The sequence below is a fragment of the Phyllostomus discolor genome, chromosome 1 (assembly GCF_004126475.2).
Source record: "Phyllostomus discolor isolate MPI-MPIP mPhyDis1 chromosome 1, mPhyDis1.pri.v3, whole genome shotgun sequence".
Classification (NCBI taxonomy): Eukaryota; Metazoa; Chordata; class Mammalia; order Chiroptera; family Phyllostomidae; genus Phyllostomus; species Phyllostomus discolor.
The window spans coordinates 173,669,833-173,689,000 of record NC_040903.2 but is presented as its reverse complement, the minus strand read 5'-3'; the positions used below and the strand labels follow the sequence as shown (position 1 = coordinate 173,689,000).

General features: G+C 39.2%; 1 protein-coding gene across 3 annotated transcripts in view; it reads left to right on the top strand.

The window, feature by feature from the left end:
- Positions 1-19,168, top strand: part of CSNK1G1 (casein kinase 1 gamma 1) — a 169,605-nt gene that overhangs the window by 137,078 nt on the left and 13,359 nt on the right. The window contains exons 11-12 of one of the 3 annotated variants that reach the window (XM_028505791.2): positions 7,748-7,858; positions 18,519-18,765. The exons of 1 other annotated variant lie outside the window; for it this stretch is intronic. In XM_028505791.2, coding sequence (XP_028361592.1) covers positions 7,748-7,858; positions 18,519-18,587 — 180 coding nt within the window. In that variant the 3' untranslated portion in view covers positions 18,588-18,765. Of the gene's footprint in view, positions 1-7,747; positions 7,859-18,518; positions 18,766-19,168 lie in introns of those variants that run through there. One more of the 3 variants, XM_028505788.2, reaches the window with a different exon arrangement.

The following is a 19,168-nucleotide window of genomic DNA, read 5'->3' as shown; positions in this document are numbered from 1 at the left end:
TAGACTAGGAAGATAGGCTAGAGCCATTTAATGAAGCTCCTGGAATGCTGGGCTGGAGAATTGGTACTTAATTTCAGAAGGAATTAAGCACTAAAGGTTTCAGAACAGAGGAGTGATATGATCAAAACTTCATTTAGAAATCTTTTGGCCCAGAAAGTAGTAATAGCCTGGCAGCCAGCGTGCAGACCAGTAAGAAGACAATGAGTTCCCTTGAGAAGTAAAGGGGCGGCCTTGATGGGCTGTAGTAGTGAAAATGAAACAGAACTGGAAAATGGCACAGTGATAGAATCTACTGGAATTAGAAGGCCACATGGCGTCAGGGTTGAGGGAGAAGAATGAGTCACAGCTATTGCTGAGGTTTTAAGCCTGGATAATTAGCAGGTTGGTGGTAGTATTACTAGAAATGGGAAATTTGGGGAAGAAATTTATTTGGAGTTTGAATTTAGTTATCTTAAGTTTGAAATACTAGCAGTGTATCTCAGCTGAAGATGACTAGTAGGCAGAGGATAGCTCTCAGAAGAAATCCAGAGAGCTTTTGGAAATGGAGGCCCAGACATGACATTGATGATAATGCTTAAAGAGCCCTCTTTATTCAGGGTAAATCTGCCCATCAGCTGTGTGGTAGAGTAGTGAGTATGGGAGTTAAAGGGCTCTGTTTCGCCCCAAACTTAGAGTAGGAGGAAAAAGAGGAGGAGCTGAGAACTTGATGTTGGTTTATCCCAAGACTTTGGCTATAGAACATTTAACCTTTGGGGGTCTTTCTCAAATACAAGTCTTGTAAGGGTAGAGATTTTTGTTGTTTTGTTCTGTACTATATTTCTGACACCTAAAACAACGTCTGGAATAGTAGGTATTTGATACATAATGGGTTGAGTGAATAAATGAATCTGTCTAAATGAATCTGAATGAGCACAGATGAAGTCAGATGTTTAAGTTATAGATTTTATTTAACCTCCCATGAAAAATAAATTTGAAACTTTTCTTCCTGCTTCTTTTCTTTTTCACAGAGAGCCATTCTGCCTCACTTGGCAGTCAGAATAGGGGCTAGACTGTCTAAGGAAAAGGTGCAGAAAACACAGCAGGCTCTGGATTCAGGCAGTTGTGTTAGTTCTTCGTCACAGTGAAAATTGTCAGGGGAAAATGGCTTTGGTATAGGTCGTAGATGTTTTGGATTGAGTGCTGTCTGGTTCCTAGATGCGGTAATGGATCTCAAAGAACTGCACTTAAACTCAACTGTGTTGGCTCTGTCTTTTAAAACTGTTACAACATCAGATTCTTAGGAACAATTGTTGAATATTAATTTTTACCCAGCTAGAAAACTGTAATTAAATCATGAGATTGGACAGAATAAATATTCCTAAAAACTAGATCCATTCGGAAAGATTCCCATGGGTTAGTCTTTTCTGTCATTTTCACCCTGGCTCTGTGTCTTTCCCCAGTTCCGAAGATGGTAAATCTTCCCATGGTTTTGGTTCTTCTCTAAAGAACTCCGCGTCCCACAAGAAGGGGACGAAAACTTTCATACTGCTGCTTATTTCTACCTGGCAAAGCTTCCCTTGCATTTTTTGATCCACGTTGATCAGGAAGTAAGACCTGCCAGTATCCAGAGACCTGATATTAGAGTATGTTGTGGTGTTGAAGGTTTTATTCAGTGTGCTTGTTCAAGACATTAAATATAAAACATTGCATTAAGTAGGATATACACGCTTCCTGCTCCTTCAGAATTTTGAATCTAAGCTTGTGACAATCTATACTCAGGTAAATGCTACATAGACAGGTACTACCATGCCTTGGCAATTTTGATAATTTCATTTTCTCCCCTTGACTCCTTTTGTCTGGTAGCTTTTCTGTGGGCACATGAAGAAAGGGTACCTGGCCCAGAAGGCTAGGGAGAACAGATCTGTTTTGAGATTGGAAAGAGTCCTATTGGTCATCGAGAACCATTAAACTTTTCCAGACGTGGCATCTTATCCCTGATAATATTGGCTCTCAAAATATTGCTTAATTAATTTTTATATATGTAGCACATGTTTAAGGAAAAGAGTTTATACTTTGTAATTTTCTACTAGATGAATCGTTCACTTGAAAATTCTGTTTTGACTAGGCAGGAAAATGATCCCTCATCCTTCTAGAACTATATTTAAACTAACTCAGCACCTTATAAACACACCAGAAATAAATAGCAAAACCTGAATGAGTCCAGTCATGCTGAGTTCTAAAGAAGATGTACCTCCAGTAAAAGAATGATTCAGATTTATTTGTCTGTGTCTACACTCCAAGGGATTAGATTTAAGGAATGTATAGACTTAAAAAAATATGTGGTTTAGTGCTGTGGTGCTTACTGCATGTTATAAGCATAGCTGTTCGAAAGGGGAGATTAGACCAGATTTGTAAGTAGCCAAGATGGTCACAGATCTTCATAAAATGAGTATCTTTTATTATTTTTTTAAAGTCCAGTAGCCTTTTTTTTAAAAAGCTGATTAATTCTATATCCCCTTCCTTTTTACAGAGTACTCCTTCATTTTCAGTGAGGTTTAGAGTTTGCTGGTTGAGGGGGTGTATGAGTTTGTGCAAAGATAATTTGCATCTGCACGCGTGTGCAATTTCCTAACTTGCTGCCTGCTATCCATCAGGGGCCCAGGTGTAGAAATTTCACACTTGCCCTGCCCTCCTCCTGCATGGAGCTCAGTGCAGAATGGGCCTGTCCCTCCTCATTTCCGGGGTCTTAACTCCATGGAGGACACTGAAGCAAGCAAGTGGATAAAATGCAGTCTTTTTTTTAGTTTCTCCCGTTCTAGCACCTAGTCACTGCTGCTCACCATTGCTCTTAATTCTCTATGCCGTATTAACGGTTTTCTTATATGTGTATTCCTCAATATTTTTTTATTTCAGCAGACACCCTGTATCCTGAGCACTTCCTTGTAGGAAGGTGATTCTGGAGTAATCCTACCTAGATAAATAATGATTCCCTAGGGAAGGTACCTTATACCATTTTGAGTAGGAATAGGGCAAGGGTTTATTTAAGCAGTGAGTTTTAAACCTCTAGATGGTTCCCGTGGTTTTTCTCTGAGCTCCACAGAAGTGATACTGTCATCTCTGTGGGCTTGCATAGCATTGAGCTCGGTAATAATTTCTTCCAAGTTATCAGTGATTCGAATATGTCACTGATACATGATCAAGTATGTATTATAGAATATGGGAGGTCACTTTTAGTACACACGACAGGTTACACAGAGTAACCTTTGTTCGGCATGGGAAAATTGGTTCTATTTTATGAGCTTAATAGAAGGAAATTTTTATTTTTATTGAAGTGTATATTTCAATAACCTTGCCAGCTTTTGGTACCTTGGAAGTATTGTAACAGATAATATAATATAGTATGTTTATTGCTAACTTAGTCTCTGTTCTTGTTTTTTGTTTCTCTGCTTTTTTTTTAAAGATTTTACTTATTTTTAGAGAGAGGGTAAGAGAGAGAGAGAAAGAGGGAAAGAAACATCAGTGTGTGGTTACCTCTTGCACACCCTTCACTGGGACCTGCCCTGCAACCCAAGCATGTGCCCTGACTGGGAATCAAACTGGTAACCCTTTGCTTCACAGTCCAGAGCTCAATCCACTGAGCCACGCCAGCCAGGGCTCAGTCTCTATTCTTATTAACTATAGCTGAAGATTATAAAATGAGGTCTTAGAAGACTGACAAGGGAGGCGCAAATGTTCTGTGTAAAAGTATTTCGGGAACAATAAATAGTGAAATGGATAAAATTCTTTGTGAATGTAATCATAATTAATTTTTCAAAATAGCTTAATGTGAAGAGTAGGATTGTTTTTGTTTGCTATGCAGGAGAAAAATGATGTGCCTGCCTTTTGCTTCAGACCAGTATCTTTGTCTCCAGTAAGAATTTGAAATAATTTTTAAGGCATAGATAGGGGTGGTATCTGAGGTATTCTCAAACTGTGTTTTCCTGCGCTCTTGTTAGTATCTTCTCTCCTTTGTTTGGCCCTTAATTCCTGCCAAATGGCTTCTGGGAGAAGTTTGTTCCTCTGCCCTGGGCACAGGTGGTGGTTTGGACTTCTCACACCAGGCTTCTATGTTTTCCCTGAAGTATTTTTTGTTAGCTTTGCCTTTGATATACGCCATGCTGGACTGCCGCTGCTTGTTTACATGCTCACCTACTGGACATTACCAAGCATTTCCACACCAGTTATACAGTCACAACTGAAATTTTTGAAGTGTCCCCCCAAGGAATTCCCACTGCTTGAGATTCATGCTGCTACCTTTAGGGACTCACACACGCCTTGTGGACCCCTGCCTCTCCATTAATGCAGAGAGATTGATTTTGCTGAATGCTCTTCTATCCATGGATGCTCCTGATGTTCTTTTAGGTACACACACATGCGTGAGTGATCTCTAAGAGGGAAGGATTTACATGCCAGTTTCCTCTTTTGGTTTGCCCAGCTCCTGTGCTGATTATGCCTAGTCATAACCCCTCCATGCCCAGCATTGCCTAGAACACATTTCAGGGGAAGGCACATTGGCAGAGTACTGTAGTTGTTGATAGTCCTTGGTTTCATCTAGCTCCTAGGCACTCAGTTGCTTTCTAAAACTGGCAAATGGCCCTTCCTACTGCATCAACTTTTAGGTACCAATCCAAGCCCTTAAATTCCAGAAAAGAATAGCCATAGATCTCAGCATTACGATAAAAGGCAATTTCCAAAGTAATAAACCTTTCAACCCCAGGTTCGCATCTGTCACTTGGTTTTGTTGCTTCCAGAGGATACAGAAGGCATTGGAAGGCAATAGTACAGGGTGGTGTGGTGTGCTCTTCCTTTGTCGTGGTTGGAAGCATTTATGAAGCAACTGGGAATGTTAACATTTTTCTCCCTCTAAAATATAAGTAGCACATTGCTTTGAGGATGGAAATGAAGTGTGACTTAGCCCTTTGAAAAATATCTTCCTGTTTGCATTTAGACAAAAATCTTGATTCTTTTTTATTTAGCTAGAATGAATATAAACAAGTACATAGCCCTATGAATAGAATGGTAATATCAAACCAGATTTCTGATATGTATGTCAATAAAAATTGAAATAATAGTTGATTAGGGATTTCTTTCATTACACCTAGTTCACATGAAACAGAAGAAGATCATCGTTATTGCTTTAGAGCACACATTTTTTGTTTTGATAAAGTGATCTCCCACCTTATTTATCAGACATGACCCAAAATTACTCTTAGCTATTAAACAGACAAACAAAGCAAAATCCTCCCTGGCTAGTGTGGCTCAGTGGATTGAGCGCTGGCCTGAGAACCAAAGGGTCACTGGTTCAGTTCCCTATCAGAGCACATGCCTGGGTTGGGGGCCAGGTCCCCAGTTGGGGCCGTGTGAGAGGCAACCACACGTTGATGTTTCCCTCTCTTTCCTCCTTCCCTTTCCCTCTCTTTGAAAGTTAATAAAGATATTTTTTAAAAATCCATGCCAAGAAGAGGAAGAAATAATAGTTGGTCAGCTGTACACTAAGCAGAGTACTATAGGTTTTCTTAAACTTAAAAGCATATGGACATTTTATGTACATTTCTTGCAAAATAGCACTCATGAGAGAAGTAGTTGCATTGAACACATATCAGAACCCAAAACAACACCCATTGGCTTATAAATGTCTGGATATTTTTTAAGCATTTAAATCTTGAGAACTGACAGTTCTGTATAGTAGTTAAGGAGCTTAAATAGTCTACCTCAATATTACAAAAAAAAAAAAAAGTCCTAGAGAGAACTGAAGAGGCTATCACTAATAAGTATTAGGTATTAGTTATAGACATTATAATATTAGAAAAACAGATTTATCCCCAAATCTCTAGTAGTGAGAATAGTGAGATTAAGTGCTCTGAGGATATGGACACTGCCAGTAAGTTATGTAAAACAGTTATGATTAAGTTATAAACCACAGTGTCATTTTGGAAAATGAAACATCTGAACCCCTGTTGGCAGAAATAATTGGAGGGGGTATATATTTTGGGTAGCTTGGGTTCTCTCAAATGTGACCAGCAGTATGAAACCAAACCCCCCATTATAAGAGTATATAGCAAGCAAATTGATACAGCTGCCTCTTTACAGAATATGCTCATTCCCTGAGGAACATCAGAAAGTGTGGCCCAGTTCCTTTATAGTGCTGTTACTTGTATGACTTCATATTCCATTGACAAAGATGAGTAAGCTGTAGCTGGTATATAAGGCTTTTTTAAAAAAGTAAGGAGCCCTGGCTGGTGTAGCTCAGTGGATTGAGCACAGGCCTGTGAACCAAAGGGTCACCAGTTCGATACCTAGTCAGAGCACATGCCTGGGTTGTGGGCCAGGTCCCCAATAAGGGGATGCACAAGAAGCAACCACACATTGATGTTTTTCTCCCTTTCTTTCACCTTCCCTTCCCCTTTCTCTAAAAATAAAGAAATAAAATCTAAAAAAAAAGTAAGGAAAGCCTTTTTGGTGACTTTATAAGTAAGCTTAAAACAACTGTTTTCAACAGAAAGGGGAGACTGAACATGGAGCCTTAAACCACTACTTCACTACTCTTTTCTTTTTTACGGAATACAACATTTATAGCTTGGAGCATTCCTAAGATTTATAGAATTCTTACTGGTTTCATGCAGAGCAGCAATATCATATCACAGCCCCTGCTGCTGTTTATATCAGCAGCAATTAAAATTTGATTTACTAATCCCTCATTGCTGCCTCTCCAACTCCTCGTTTTTCATTTTTGTAGAGCTTTAGGACTGTTACAGCTGAGCATCATGATGTTAACACCTCCTCAGCCATCTGGCACAGGGGAAGAGGCACCTAAACAGATTCTTCAGAAAAAAAATCACATATGAGCAAGATCAGAATAATGTGAGATTTAAAAAAGAGGTGGAGAGCGCCAGAATGATGCAAAGGTGAAAGCAGAATCCAAAAAGAGTTCCAATGGAAAGCTCTCTTACTGGGAAAAGATCTGCCTTTTGCTTTCTAGAAGAAAATAATTCATAGTGGCATCTAAACTTTTTCTAATTCCAGACTCGGGACTGTTAATTAAAGGAATCAGGAAAACATTATAGCCTTCTTTTTCCCCCATCTTTTCATATTCTTTATCTATGAACCTGCTTTTGAAGAGATGGTTTATTCATTCTTTTAGCCAAGAAAGCATATTCTAGCCACTGCCACAGCTCATTTTCTCTGGGTTGAAGCCTTGTGGAGTTTTATGTTAAGAGTAGTGGGCTCCCTATTTAAGGAAAAGACATATTATCTTGATTCCTAATGCTGGGAATTTTCTGTATTGACTGCTGTCTGATTAGATTGATAGATTGATCTTTAGTCAGTGAAATGATTTGTAAGTATGATTATTCCTTTGTTCAACAGTCTTAACATTCTGAATTTGGTCTGCTTAGTGGCTACTGAAATTTTATTAATATGGAAGCTAAAAGGTGGTTCCAACTTTTGATTTTTATGTATTTATTTATGTTTTACTCTTTTTGGTGATTTTTTTTCTTGTGTCTTGGGTGAGGATGGTGTGTTGCATGAAGACAGTCATGTATCGGTTCATCAGGCAGAACTGAATGTAGCCAAGCTAACTTTTTCCCAGTGCTTTGCAGCAGTTGTTAATTTAAAATCCAAAACAAAAACAAACCCTCAGGGATGCTAATGTACTTGATTTTGTTATTTCTTGCTGTTGCTTCACCTTTCCTTCAATATCTCGCTCTCATGCTTCCTAATACCTGAGCAGACTGCATCATCAGAGCGCCGAGGAGAGTGGGAAATCCAGCCCAGCCGGCAGACCAATACCTCGTACCTGACGTCTCACTTGGCTGCAGACCGCCATGGGGGATCAGTGCAGGTATTTACTGCCTTTATTGCCTTTTCCTGGCCTTCCCAGATTGGCTGGTAGAATGTTGGCTTTCTTCTGAAGCTTGGGCTCTTGTAGAATGGAAACTTACAGCAAGGTCGAGGTACCTATAGAAATAGGTAACTGAATATCTATGCTGATTCTCTACCTGCATGGACTTGTAAGAGTCACTTGTTGAGATGATTGCTGGTTATTGTCATTGACTAAGAAATGTCTGACTTCTGATACTGATTTCTACTTAAACTAGTTCTACAACCTTGATCCACTCATGATAGACCATAAAAAATAATGTCAGGGTACAAGTATGTTAGTGTCCAGTCTGAATTGTAAAGGCCTGAAGTATATAAAATTAAGTATTTTTGGATAGAGGACTGCGTATGTAGTGCATTCCATGATGCTATGTGCCTTGGTGCATAAGGTGAGAATGTTAGTTAGTCCTAGACAGCTATTTCTGAGTGGGTACCCAAGTGGTTCGGTGATTCCTATTTTCTCCTGGAATAAATGTGGCCTTGGGGAATTATTTCTGACTTCATTTGGACTGTTGTGAATCTCTGTTCTTCCTAATACTTAAGAAATACTTGTATCTCTTAACTTTTCTTGTGTCACTGTCCTAATCTTAACCAAAATGTTTTTCTCATGTTAAGTGATACCACCAATTGGAGCACAGAAGTGAACCCAGAGCTGCCAAATAGAAATTTGTACAAAGGGATAGACAAACCTTTTGCACACAAAAATGCATCTAGATAGGCTTGATCGTCTAGGGTATGCTCTTGACTTGGAGTGATTCACTGAAGTTAGGAGACAGCTTTGGCCCTATAAAAACCTCACAGGAACACCTAGGTAAAAATGATGGATTAAACATGGAAATCTGCTCTCATGCCCTCCTGAAATGACACTAAAAGAACGATAAAGCAATTTTTTTTAGAAAGACATAAATCCATATAAGGATGGAGAAAACAAAAGAGGAGGCAACAGCAACAAAATGTTAGAAGCCGGAGAGCAGACAGGCAGTTATTAAATGACTTAGGGTTTTCAAGCAGATGGAACCCTGTGCCAGTAGAGGGGAAAGCTGAGAGCCTGCGAGCATTGGGGAATCCCCAGAAGGCTCAGTAGTTGGCCTTTTTTAAAGGTGAGGTGGGTGTGGAGGGGCATGTGCTGAGATAATGAAGATTGGTTAAAAGTGTGTTTCAGAAGCCAGAGGTCCCTAGATGCTCTTCCCCATTCTCAGCAAAGATCAAAGATTTATTCTTTAAAAAGGCAAAATAGAGGGTCTCTATATTAGGGGGGATGAGGTACATTTGGGCACAGAGTACCAGCCTGATAAAAATGGAGATTAGGTGAATGAGTGTGTTCTGATGTCAGCTTTTGTTTAGTTCTTCAGAGTGCTGATAGCCAGGTCTGCACTTTCCAGACAGGAGATCGAGTTGGCTCTAGGGAATCTGACCAGCCCAAAAGAAACCATCTGAGCTTGCTTTCAAAATGGTTTCCCTAATGAAATAGCTCAACCAGGTCATTCTGCAGTGAGATCCATACTTTAAAAGTCCCGCCCCTGCCCTCAGAGTGCCTATTAACTTTGCATTCTCCCACTTTTACATATGAGCAGACAGTCAAGGAGTACCAGACTTCCAAGGAATGCATGTATTAGACCAAAGCAAACAACAGCAACAACAAAAACCTTATTGTAGTCTCCCCAGAAACAGAAGATAAGGTAACTGTGAAGCAAGGAAAGGAAGCTGATTTCAAAAAGAACCGTCTTATGGCAAACAAGCAAAAAGACAGACCTCTTGGAAAATAAAAACATAATAAAAAAGTTAAACTCAATAGTTTGAAAGATAAAGTTGAGAGGACGTCTCTTAGAAAGTAAAGAGACAGAAAGATGAAAATAGTAGGAAACAATATAGCATTTAGGGAGAGTCCAGGAGGTCCAATTTCTAATAATGGGGGTTCCAGGGAGAGAACAGAGAAAGTCGAGGGGAGAAAGTCATTAATAAAATAATTTCCCAGAATTCATAAAGACTATTTCCAGATCAAAGAGGTCCACCGAATGCCCACCATAATGGATGATAGAACCATACAAAGGTGCATCATTGTGAAATTTCAGAACACCAAGGACAAGTAAAAGCCTTCAAGGTCCCAGAAAGAAGCTTGACAAGCTTCCAGTCATGTGCAAAGAAAGGATCAGAATTTAGTATAGCTTCAGATTTCTGGATGGCAGTACTGGGAGCTAGAAACCAATGAACAGTGCCTTTAAAATTGAGGGGGAAATTATTTTCAACCTAGAATTCTGTACTCAGCCAAACTGTCATTCCGGTTGGAATGTAATAGAATAAGGGTGTTTTTAAAAATCTGTGGTCTCAAAAGTTTTACCTCTCATGCATCCTTTTTAATGAAGCTACAAGAAGATGTGCACTATGAAAATGAGTGAATAAACCAAGAAAGAGAAATAAATATATGGGATCCAGCAAGAAGAGATCCAACCCAGAAGAGAAGTAAAGGGACTCCCAAGTATAATGGTGAAGTCAGGAGATCCCAGCATAGGATAATCTGTCCCAGACAGAGGTAGTCACAAGGCTTTATGAGCAATTTTATCAAAATGATGGATTGACTAGAATGCCAGTATGTCAGAATAACTTGAAAGTAACTAATGTATAAAAAGCTGAGTAGCCCTGGCTGGTGTGGCTCAGTGGATTGAGCACTGGCTTTTGAACCAAAAGGTTGCTGGTTCGATTCCCAGTAAGGGCACATGCCTGGGTTGTGGGCCAGGTCCCTGGATGGGGGTGTGCAAGAGACAGCCAATCGATGTTCCTCTCTCACATTGATGTTTCTTGCCCTCTCTTTCTCCCTCCCTTCCCCTCTCTCTGAAAATAAATAAAACCTTTTTTTTTAGATAAAGATAAGTAAAAATAAATTTTAATAAAAGATAATTAACTCCAAGGAAGACAACTTATACAAAGAAGGAAAGATAGCCATAATGTACTCCATAATGCAGTGTAAATAACTTTTAATAGTCATGATGCAAACACTACCAGTTGATCTGGTCAAAAGTACAGGTTAAATTATAATGGGAGAATAGATGAATGGAAAAGTTGGCTATAATACCAAAAATGATGATTTAAAATGCATGTTGTTCAGAGATATGTAATTAAAAAAAAAAAGAGTCAGCTATCAAAGAATGGGAGATAGTGGAACAGGGGAAAGAGACTGCTGTTTTTTGTACAGTCCTTGTAGAAATACCTAATTCTTTATGCAGTGTGCTTATATAACTCTGATAAAAGTAAAATGTAACAATTAAAAATACATATATAAACATTAGTTTTTGTTGGTCACATTAGCAAAAACGTGTAAGTTTTATAATAGCCTATCCTTCTGTTGAAATGTGAATTACAACTATTTTGGAGGGTAATTTAGCAATATCAAAATCTTAAACATCTACACTTTGCAATCTAGTTAATCCAGTTTCAGATAAATATCCCTCAGAAATGCACGGATACTAAAGAAATATGTTCTAGAACATGGCTGTTAAGAGAAATATGAGTCACAATTATAATTTAAAATTTCCTAGTAACCACATTTTAAAAAGTAAAAAGAAACAGGTGAAACTGATTTTAATAATATATTTGACCCAGTATATCTGAAATAGTTCTAACATGTAGTCAGTATTCAAAATGCTAGAACTAGCCCTGGCTGGTGTGGCTTGGTGAATTGAGTGCCAGCCTCTGAGCTGAAAGGTCACAGGTTGGATTCCCACTCAGAGCTCATGCCTGGGTTGCAGGCCAGGTCCCCAGTAGGGGGCACGTGAGAGGCAACAGGTCACTGTCTCACACACTGATGTTTTCTCCCTCCCTTCCCCTCTCTCTAAAAGTAAATAAATAAAATCTCCTAAAAAATATTAGAAATATTTTACCTTTTTTTAAATTAAGTCTTTGAAATCTAGCATGGATCTTACACTTACAGAAGAAACATCTCAATTTGGACTAACCACGTTTTAAGTACTTAATAGCCACAATGCAGCTAGCAGCTACTGTATTAGACAATGCAGCTCTAGAATGTTTATTGCTGGCTTGTTTCTAATACCAGAACATCAGAACCAACTTAACATTCATCAGTTCAGCATTAACTAAACAAATACGATGCTCACATACAGTGGAGAGAGAAGATCTCTGGGTGTTATAGGAATGTCCGAGATATGTTGTGGAAAAAGCAGGTTGTAAAACAGTATGTAAAATTTGGCCCCATTTTTATTTATTTTCATATATGTATGGGAAAATATAAAAGAGAATATACACAAACACATATATATTAGTGTATGCAGAAGAAAAAAGGAATAATGTAGAGGAGGGATAGGCAAACACACCCAGTGGACCAAATCCCACTCTCTGCCTGTTTTTGTGCAGGAAGTGTTATTAGAACACGGCCGCGTCCATTTATTTACATGCCGTCTGCGGCTGCTTTCATGCTGCAGTGGTGGCCTTGAATAGCACTGGCACAGACTCTAGCCCCAGAACCTAGTGTATTTACTCTCGGTCCTTGTATGTAAATACTTTGCATATCCTTGTTCTCAGGGAACATATATCAAATTTCCCACTAGTCACTTCCACATAATATCCCTGAAAACTTGTGATTTTTATGTTGTCTTTTTAAATGTTCTAATTTTTTCATAACAAACAGGCTTACTTTATAATTGGAAAAAACAGATAGATAATAATTTTAAAAGGGAAACACTTCATAGTCAGGCATATTTGGACAGTTTTGTATACTAGATTTGTGTTCTTAGAACATAGGGGTACTCATTTGGACGGTGTTTCCTGTCCACTCTGAGGGGGTGTCTTTAGACTAGAATTGCAATCAAAGTTTTTGTCAGCACTTTCAAAAAAGGCAGCCTTCCTTGACTCCCTATAAACTAAGTTCTGCCGCCTTCTTTGACGTTTGGATAGGGGACAGATAGTTGTGCCACTTCCCTAATATTATGTTAAACTCCGCTGTTCCTCACTGTGTCTGCCTCTTTGATTTTAGCCCCAACTTTTATAAGATGATAAAGGTTATGCTTTTTTTGCAAACCAGTTCAGTAGTACCTTCTCTAACACAGCAGATGCCGGTATTTCTGAGTTGTCTCACTTCCCAAGGGTAGTGTGTTCAAATCATGCTTGGTGTAACCTTGATGACCTGCAGATACCATGACCTGTTAGGAGTGCGGAGCTCTGAAGTGAGAGAAGTTCACTCTGATGAAGAGCATGGACACTTCCATTCCAACTTATTTAACAGGCAGGCCCCTACATTCCCATCCTTCCAGTATTCCCATGGGTGTTCCATATGTAGGGGCCCAAATTCAGGAAGACAGTATATTTTTGTTATTCAGAAATATGACTCTAAAGTTGGTTAAATTAAAACATGGGAAATACCTGTAGGTGATCTAGTTCCAGCCAAGATGGAGGCATAGATAGGTACGCTTCACTTCCTTGCACAACCAAAAGAAGGATAACAACCAATTTAAAAACAAAAACCAACCAGAACTGCCAGAAAATCAAACTGCATGGAAGTCGACAACCAAGGAATTAAAGAAGAAACATTCATCTGGACCAGTAGGAGGGGCAGAGACAGGAAGCTGGGATGGAGAGGACACGCAATAAGGCGGAGGCAGGTGGACCAGGTGGTCCCACATTTGCGTACCAATATGCCAGGAGGAATAATTGGGGAGCAAGACAAACCACACAATCCAGGGTTCCAGCGTAGGAAATAAAGCCTCAAAACCTGTGGGGTTGCGGTGGTGGGAGAAACAGTCTCACGGGAGAGTCCATTGGAGAGGCCCATGAGATCCTAGAAGGTACACAAGCCCATCCACCTGGGAATCAGCACCTGAAAGGGCACGGTCCACATGAGAGAAGTGAGGGAAGTGACAGAAAGTAGGGCGAGAACCAAGCAAGGTAACAAATGGCGTTGTTCCCTCTCTGACCCCTCCCCCATATAAAGTGCCACAATGCAGCAAGGTGGGTTGCCCCACCCTGATGAATACCTAAGGCTCCACCCCTTACAAGGTAACTGATGTGTCGAGACAAAGAAATATGGCCCAAATCAAAGAGCAGATCAAAACTCCAGAAAAAGAACTAAGCAAGGAGGAGATAGCCAGCCTATCAGATGCAGAATTCAACACACTGGTAATCAGGGTGCTCACAGAAACAGTTGAGTATGCCGTGGAATAAAGGAAGAAGTAAAGTCTATACAAAGTGAAATAAAAATGTACAGGGAACCAACAGTGAAGGGAAGGAAACCAGGACTCAAATCAATGATTTGAAGCAAAAGGAAGAAATAAACATTCCACAAGAACAGAATGAAGAAACAAGAATTCAAAAAAATGAGGAGAGGCTTAAGAACCTCCAGGACATTTTTAAACATTCCAACATCTGAATCATAGGGGTGCCAGAAGGAGAAGAGGAAAGGCAAGAAATTGAAAACTTACTTGAACAAATAATGAAGGAAAATTTCCCCATCTGACAAAGGAAATAGACTTACAAGTCCAGGACAATCAGAGAATCCCAAAGAAGTTGTACCCAGGAAAAAGCACACCAAGACTCATGTAATTGAGTTACCCAAGATGTAAGATAAGGAAAGAATCTTCAAAGCAACAAGAGAAAAGGAGAGAGTTACCTACAAAGGAGTTCCCATAAGATCATCAGCTGATTTCTCAAAAGAGACCTTACAGGCAAGAAGGGGCTGGAAAGAAGTATTCAGTGTTAGGAAAGGCAAGGACCTACATCCAAGATTACTCTATCCAGCAAAGCTTTCATTTAGAGTGGAAGGGCAGGTAAAGTGCTTCCCAGATAAGGTCAAGTTAAAGGAGTTCATCATCACCAAGCTCTTATTATATGAAATGATATAGGGACTTATCAAAAACTATGAACACTAAAATGACAACAAACACAACTTTCAACCACTGAACCTAAAAAAAAAGAAAAACAAAAACTAAGTGAAAAACTAGAACAGGAAAAGAATCACAGAAATGGAGATCACATGGAGGGTTATCACTGGGGAGAGGGAGAATGGGGGGAAAGGTACAGGGAATAAGAAGCTTAATTGGTAGGTAGAAAATAGACGGGGAGGTTAAGAATAGTATGGGAAATGGAGAAGCCAAAGAATATGTACGTATGACCCATGGACATGAACTAAGGTGTGTATGTGGCGGGGAAGGGAATGCTGGAAGGTGCAGGGGTGCCGGGCAGAGGTATATAAAGGGGAGGAAGAAATTGGAAAACTGTAATAGCATAATCAATAAAATATACTTTAAAAATAAAAAATAAAGCATATAGGAAATACCTAGACATATCTAGGACCAATCAAGGGCCTTACGAATATCATATAACATTTAGTCAGTATTTATTGTGCTCAAATCTTTATAATTTTTAATTATTTATAATTCTTGTTGAGTTTAGTATTATAGCTAGAGAAACTAGAGAATTACTGAATATGTTAGTTGTGAGAAGTATGATTGAAATGTCAATTGTCAGCTAAAATACTTCTTCTTTTGGTACACAGGTCTGATTTTTCTTCCCATTAATATTTTGAAAAATGGGACAGATAACTCAAATTTTTGAGATTCTCAAAAGGCATGTTTGCCTTTTTAAAGTCTTTACCCATTTAAAGACTCAAATTCAAAATAGTTTAAAATATTTCACCTTAGTCTCTTCTTTCAATGATAATCCCATAAAATATTAATTACTTTATTCTTGTGTGATATAAGCAGAGGAGTGTGGGATTAATTTTAATAGTGATTACAACAAAATAAATACTAGTATTCCAGATATACATATAAATTTTTTTTAGATGACATTATATTACCCTGGCTGGTGTGGCTTAGTGGATTGAGTGCAGGCCTATGAACCAAAGGGTTCAATTCCCTTTGGATTCAGTTCCTAGTCAGGACACGTGCCGGGGTTGCAGGCCAAGTCCCCAGTAGGGGGTGCATGAGAGACAATCACACATTGATGTTTTTCTCCCTCCCTTTTTCTCTTCCCCTCTCTCTGAAAATAAATTTCTAAAAATGATATTATATTTTTAAAATTCTGTAGAAAAAGTATAAAAATATTTTTAAATACTAGTAATTTATTAGCACTGCTTAAAACACTAATAATTTATTTATAAGGTTTTTACAATTTTTCCCAATTGCTGTCCTAGATATTATTGTACTTAGTAATTATGAAGTAGGTAAGACCAAGGTTATTGGCACAGCCAAACAGAATGAGAAACCAAGGCTCAGAGGATGAGCTAAGCCTGGAATCCAGCTCTTTGGTCACCTGCACTACTGTTTTTTCCACTGCACATGTAGGCGGCAGCTCAGTGGCTTGACAAACTGCACCTCCATTCTGAAATAATTAAGTGGATGCTCTGAAGGCCCAGGAGTTAAGTTTAGGCAACCGGTATTAAGGTTTATGCCTGATTCATTTGAGACCAGATTCTCACTGATACAGACAGGATGTCTAGTCTGTAAAATGAGGATAACCTCTTCCTTCAGCTGCCTGAGCACATTACTTGTGGGCCTCCACAGCAAGGAGAAATTAGTGTGAGACGTGTGAAACACCACAAGCAGGTCCCATGACCCAGAGTCACCAGGTCATTCGCAGTGGTGGTGCAGGCTCCTGCTTTGTCCATGTCAATAGAGGCCAAGATGTTCTATTGAACATCTTGTCTAGTTGCTGAATTGTTTGTTAGGAAACTTGCTGTGATTTCTCCTGTTAATCCTTGCGCTCACAGAGTGATCTTACAGCACTAGCACTAGTGTGCAGCCAGAACGTTCCCACGAGAAGCAACCGCAGGCTGAGGAAGTTAACAGGACAGCATTGGGGTGAGGAGCTGTGGTTCTCCAGTCTGCAAATCCTTTCTCCTCAACCTTTAGATTTTGCTGGTTTTTCCCTAACTTTCTATCTTGAAATTTTCAAATCTACAGAAAAGTTGGGGAGACGGTGAGCAAGATGCAGTGAACCTGTGTATGTCCTTAACCCAGATGAACAAATTATTAAGATTTTACCATATTTGTTTTAATTCTGTGTGTGAGGGTTTAGGGGTAAGGGGAGTGTTCGCCAAACTATCTGAATGTAAGTTGCAGTCATCGCTACATTTTATATCAAAATACTTCAGCCTGCATCTCCTAAGACCAGAAACATTCTCTCATGTAACCAAAACACTATTTTCATAGCCAAGAGAATTAATAATACTTCTATAGTAGCTAATGTACACTTCATACCATATTTCCTCCAGTTGTCCCCAAAAATAATTTTACAGTGTTCCAGATTTCATCAGTATTCATGCATTGCATTTGGCTATTATTCCTCTTTGGTTTCTTTCAATCTCTTGGTCTCAGATTCTTAATCTGTTTTAATTTGTAAAAGTCACCCCTGTCTTAAAAGGAAAAAGAAAAGATTTTTTTCTAATTTATTTCCTTTTAGAGAGGGAAGGGAGGGAGAAAGAGAGAAACATCAATGTGCAGTTGCTGGGGGCTGTGGCCTGCAACCCAGGCATGTGCCCTGACTGGGAATCGAACCTGCAATGCTTTGGTTCGTAACCCGCACTCAGTCCACTGAGCTATGCCAGCCAGGGCTAAGAAAAGATTTTTTAAAGACATATTTGTTATTTGAAGAGTCCAGCCTTTTTGTCCTATAGAATGTCCCACGGTTTGGATTTGTCAGCTTGTTTTCATCACACTTAGATTCAGAAAAAACTTCTTGTGGCAAGATTACTACATAGATAATGTTATACAGTATTTATTATATCATATCAAGAAATAAGTAAGATCGGATGGTTCCATTAATCAGAGATGCTAAATTGGATCGCTAGCAGAAATTTGGGTCTCCCTTGGGTAAGTCCAAATTTAATGTTGTAGGTTTCTTAAACCATACAGCATCGTTTTCATTTTTAAAGCATGTATTTATTAATAAGGACAATAAATATTTCTAATTTAGTAGTAATGGTAGGCATACACTGCTAATTAGTGTTGTACTTAACCTTGTCTGCCCTTTCTTCTTTGAATAAATACCCTAAAGACTGTTTATACTAAGCATTTCCTCCCACCTTCCTCTCTATGACTATGCAGGAAATTTCTACAAATTAAGTGCTGATAAAGACCCCAGAGCTAGAGGGAGATAAGAATAAATATTTATGTGGAGGGGAATGAAATGGGGCAACTGTAATAGCATAATCAATAAAGTATATTTAAAAAAGTAAACACTTATAAAGGGAGAATAACAGTAATATGAATATTTATTGAGCCATTGCTATGTACCATGGCCCAGGCCTAAGCACTTTCTGTAGATTGTCTGCATAGTAACCAAATTAGGTAAGCAACACTGTGTCTGAATTTTACAGATTAGGAAGCTCAGGCACAGAAAGATTGAGGATCTTGCCCAAAGACCCACAGCAAGTAAGTAGTGGAGCTAGGGTTCCAACCCAGGGCTGACTAAGTCCAGAGCCCATTTCTTACTTACTGTGCTATGCTGCCTCTGTTACTGTGCACCAGGTACTGTACCAGACACTGCCTTACACATTTCCTTGTATAATTTTCACATCAACCTATAAGAAACAGTCTCAGCTAAATAAAGTTACTTACCCAAGTGCATATGCTATCTGAACCATTTATTCTATTTTGTGGTTCTCTCCCATGTTTCAGCCAAGATCCTTAACAGCAGAGTGGTTTGTGCAGCGGGGTCCCTTTTCCCACTCCCCAGCACCCACATAAACAGGAATCATGTGCTGGAAATGAAGCCAGGTGGCAGAAGCAGCTGCACAAGCAAGAGAAGCCTGTTCGGGTCCACATTAACCAGATGACAGGAGTGAGAACCTTCAGTTACAATTCGGGGACCATCAGTGAGACATGGAATGACACTGAACCTGAAATAAAGGTTGTTGAAATACGACTGGTCTTCCAAAGGAAAGCGTTTCCTTACTGTCCGCCCTCTCACCAGAGAGGACATGGCAGTCTTGTTATTTGAGTAATTTCAAACCGATGGTCAAAGCCATGAAGAAATTTCTGAAGGAAAGTTTGATTGCTTATAGTTTCTAATGCCCACTATTGATTTCCTTTGTAGAGTTTTTTTTAGCATCATCACTGAGTCGATATACAATTACAGTACAGTAAGTTAAGAGGAGCACAATTAGAGTAGTATGGCCTATTGCATAGGGTTTTTTGTGAGGATTAAATTTACACATACCCAAAATACACGCACGCACTGTAGTAGAGTCCCTGACACAGCGTAGGCCTTCAGTGACTATCATAGGATTACACAATTGAACTTTATGTTCTCACATGATAGGGTCTGG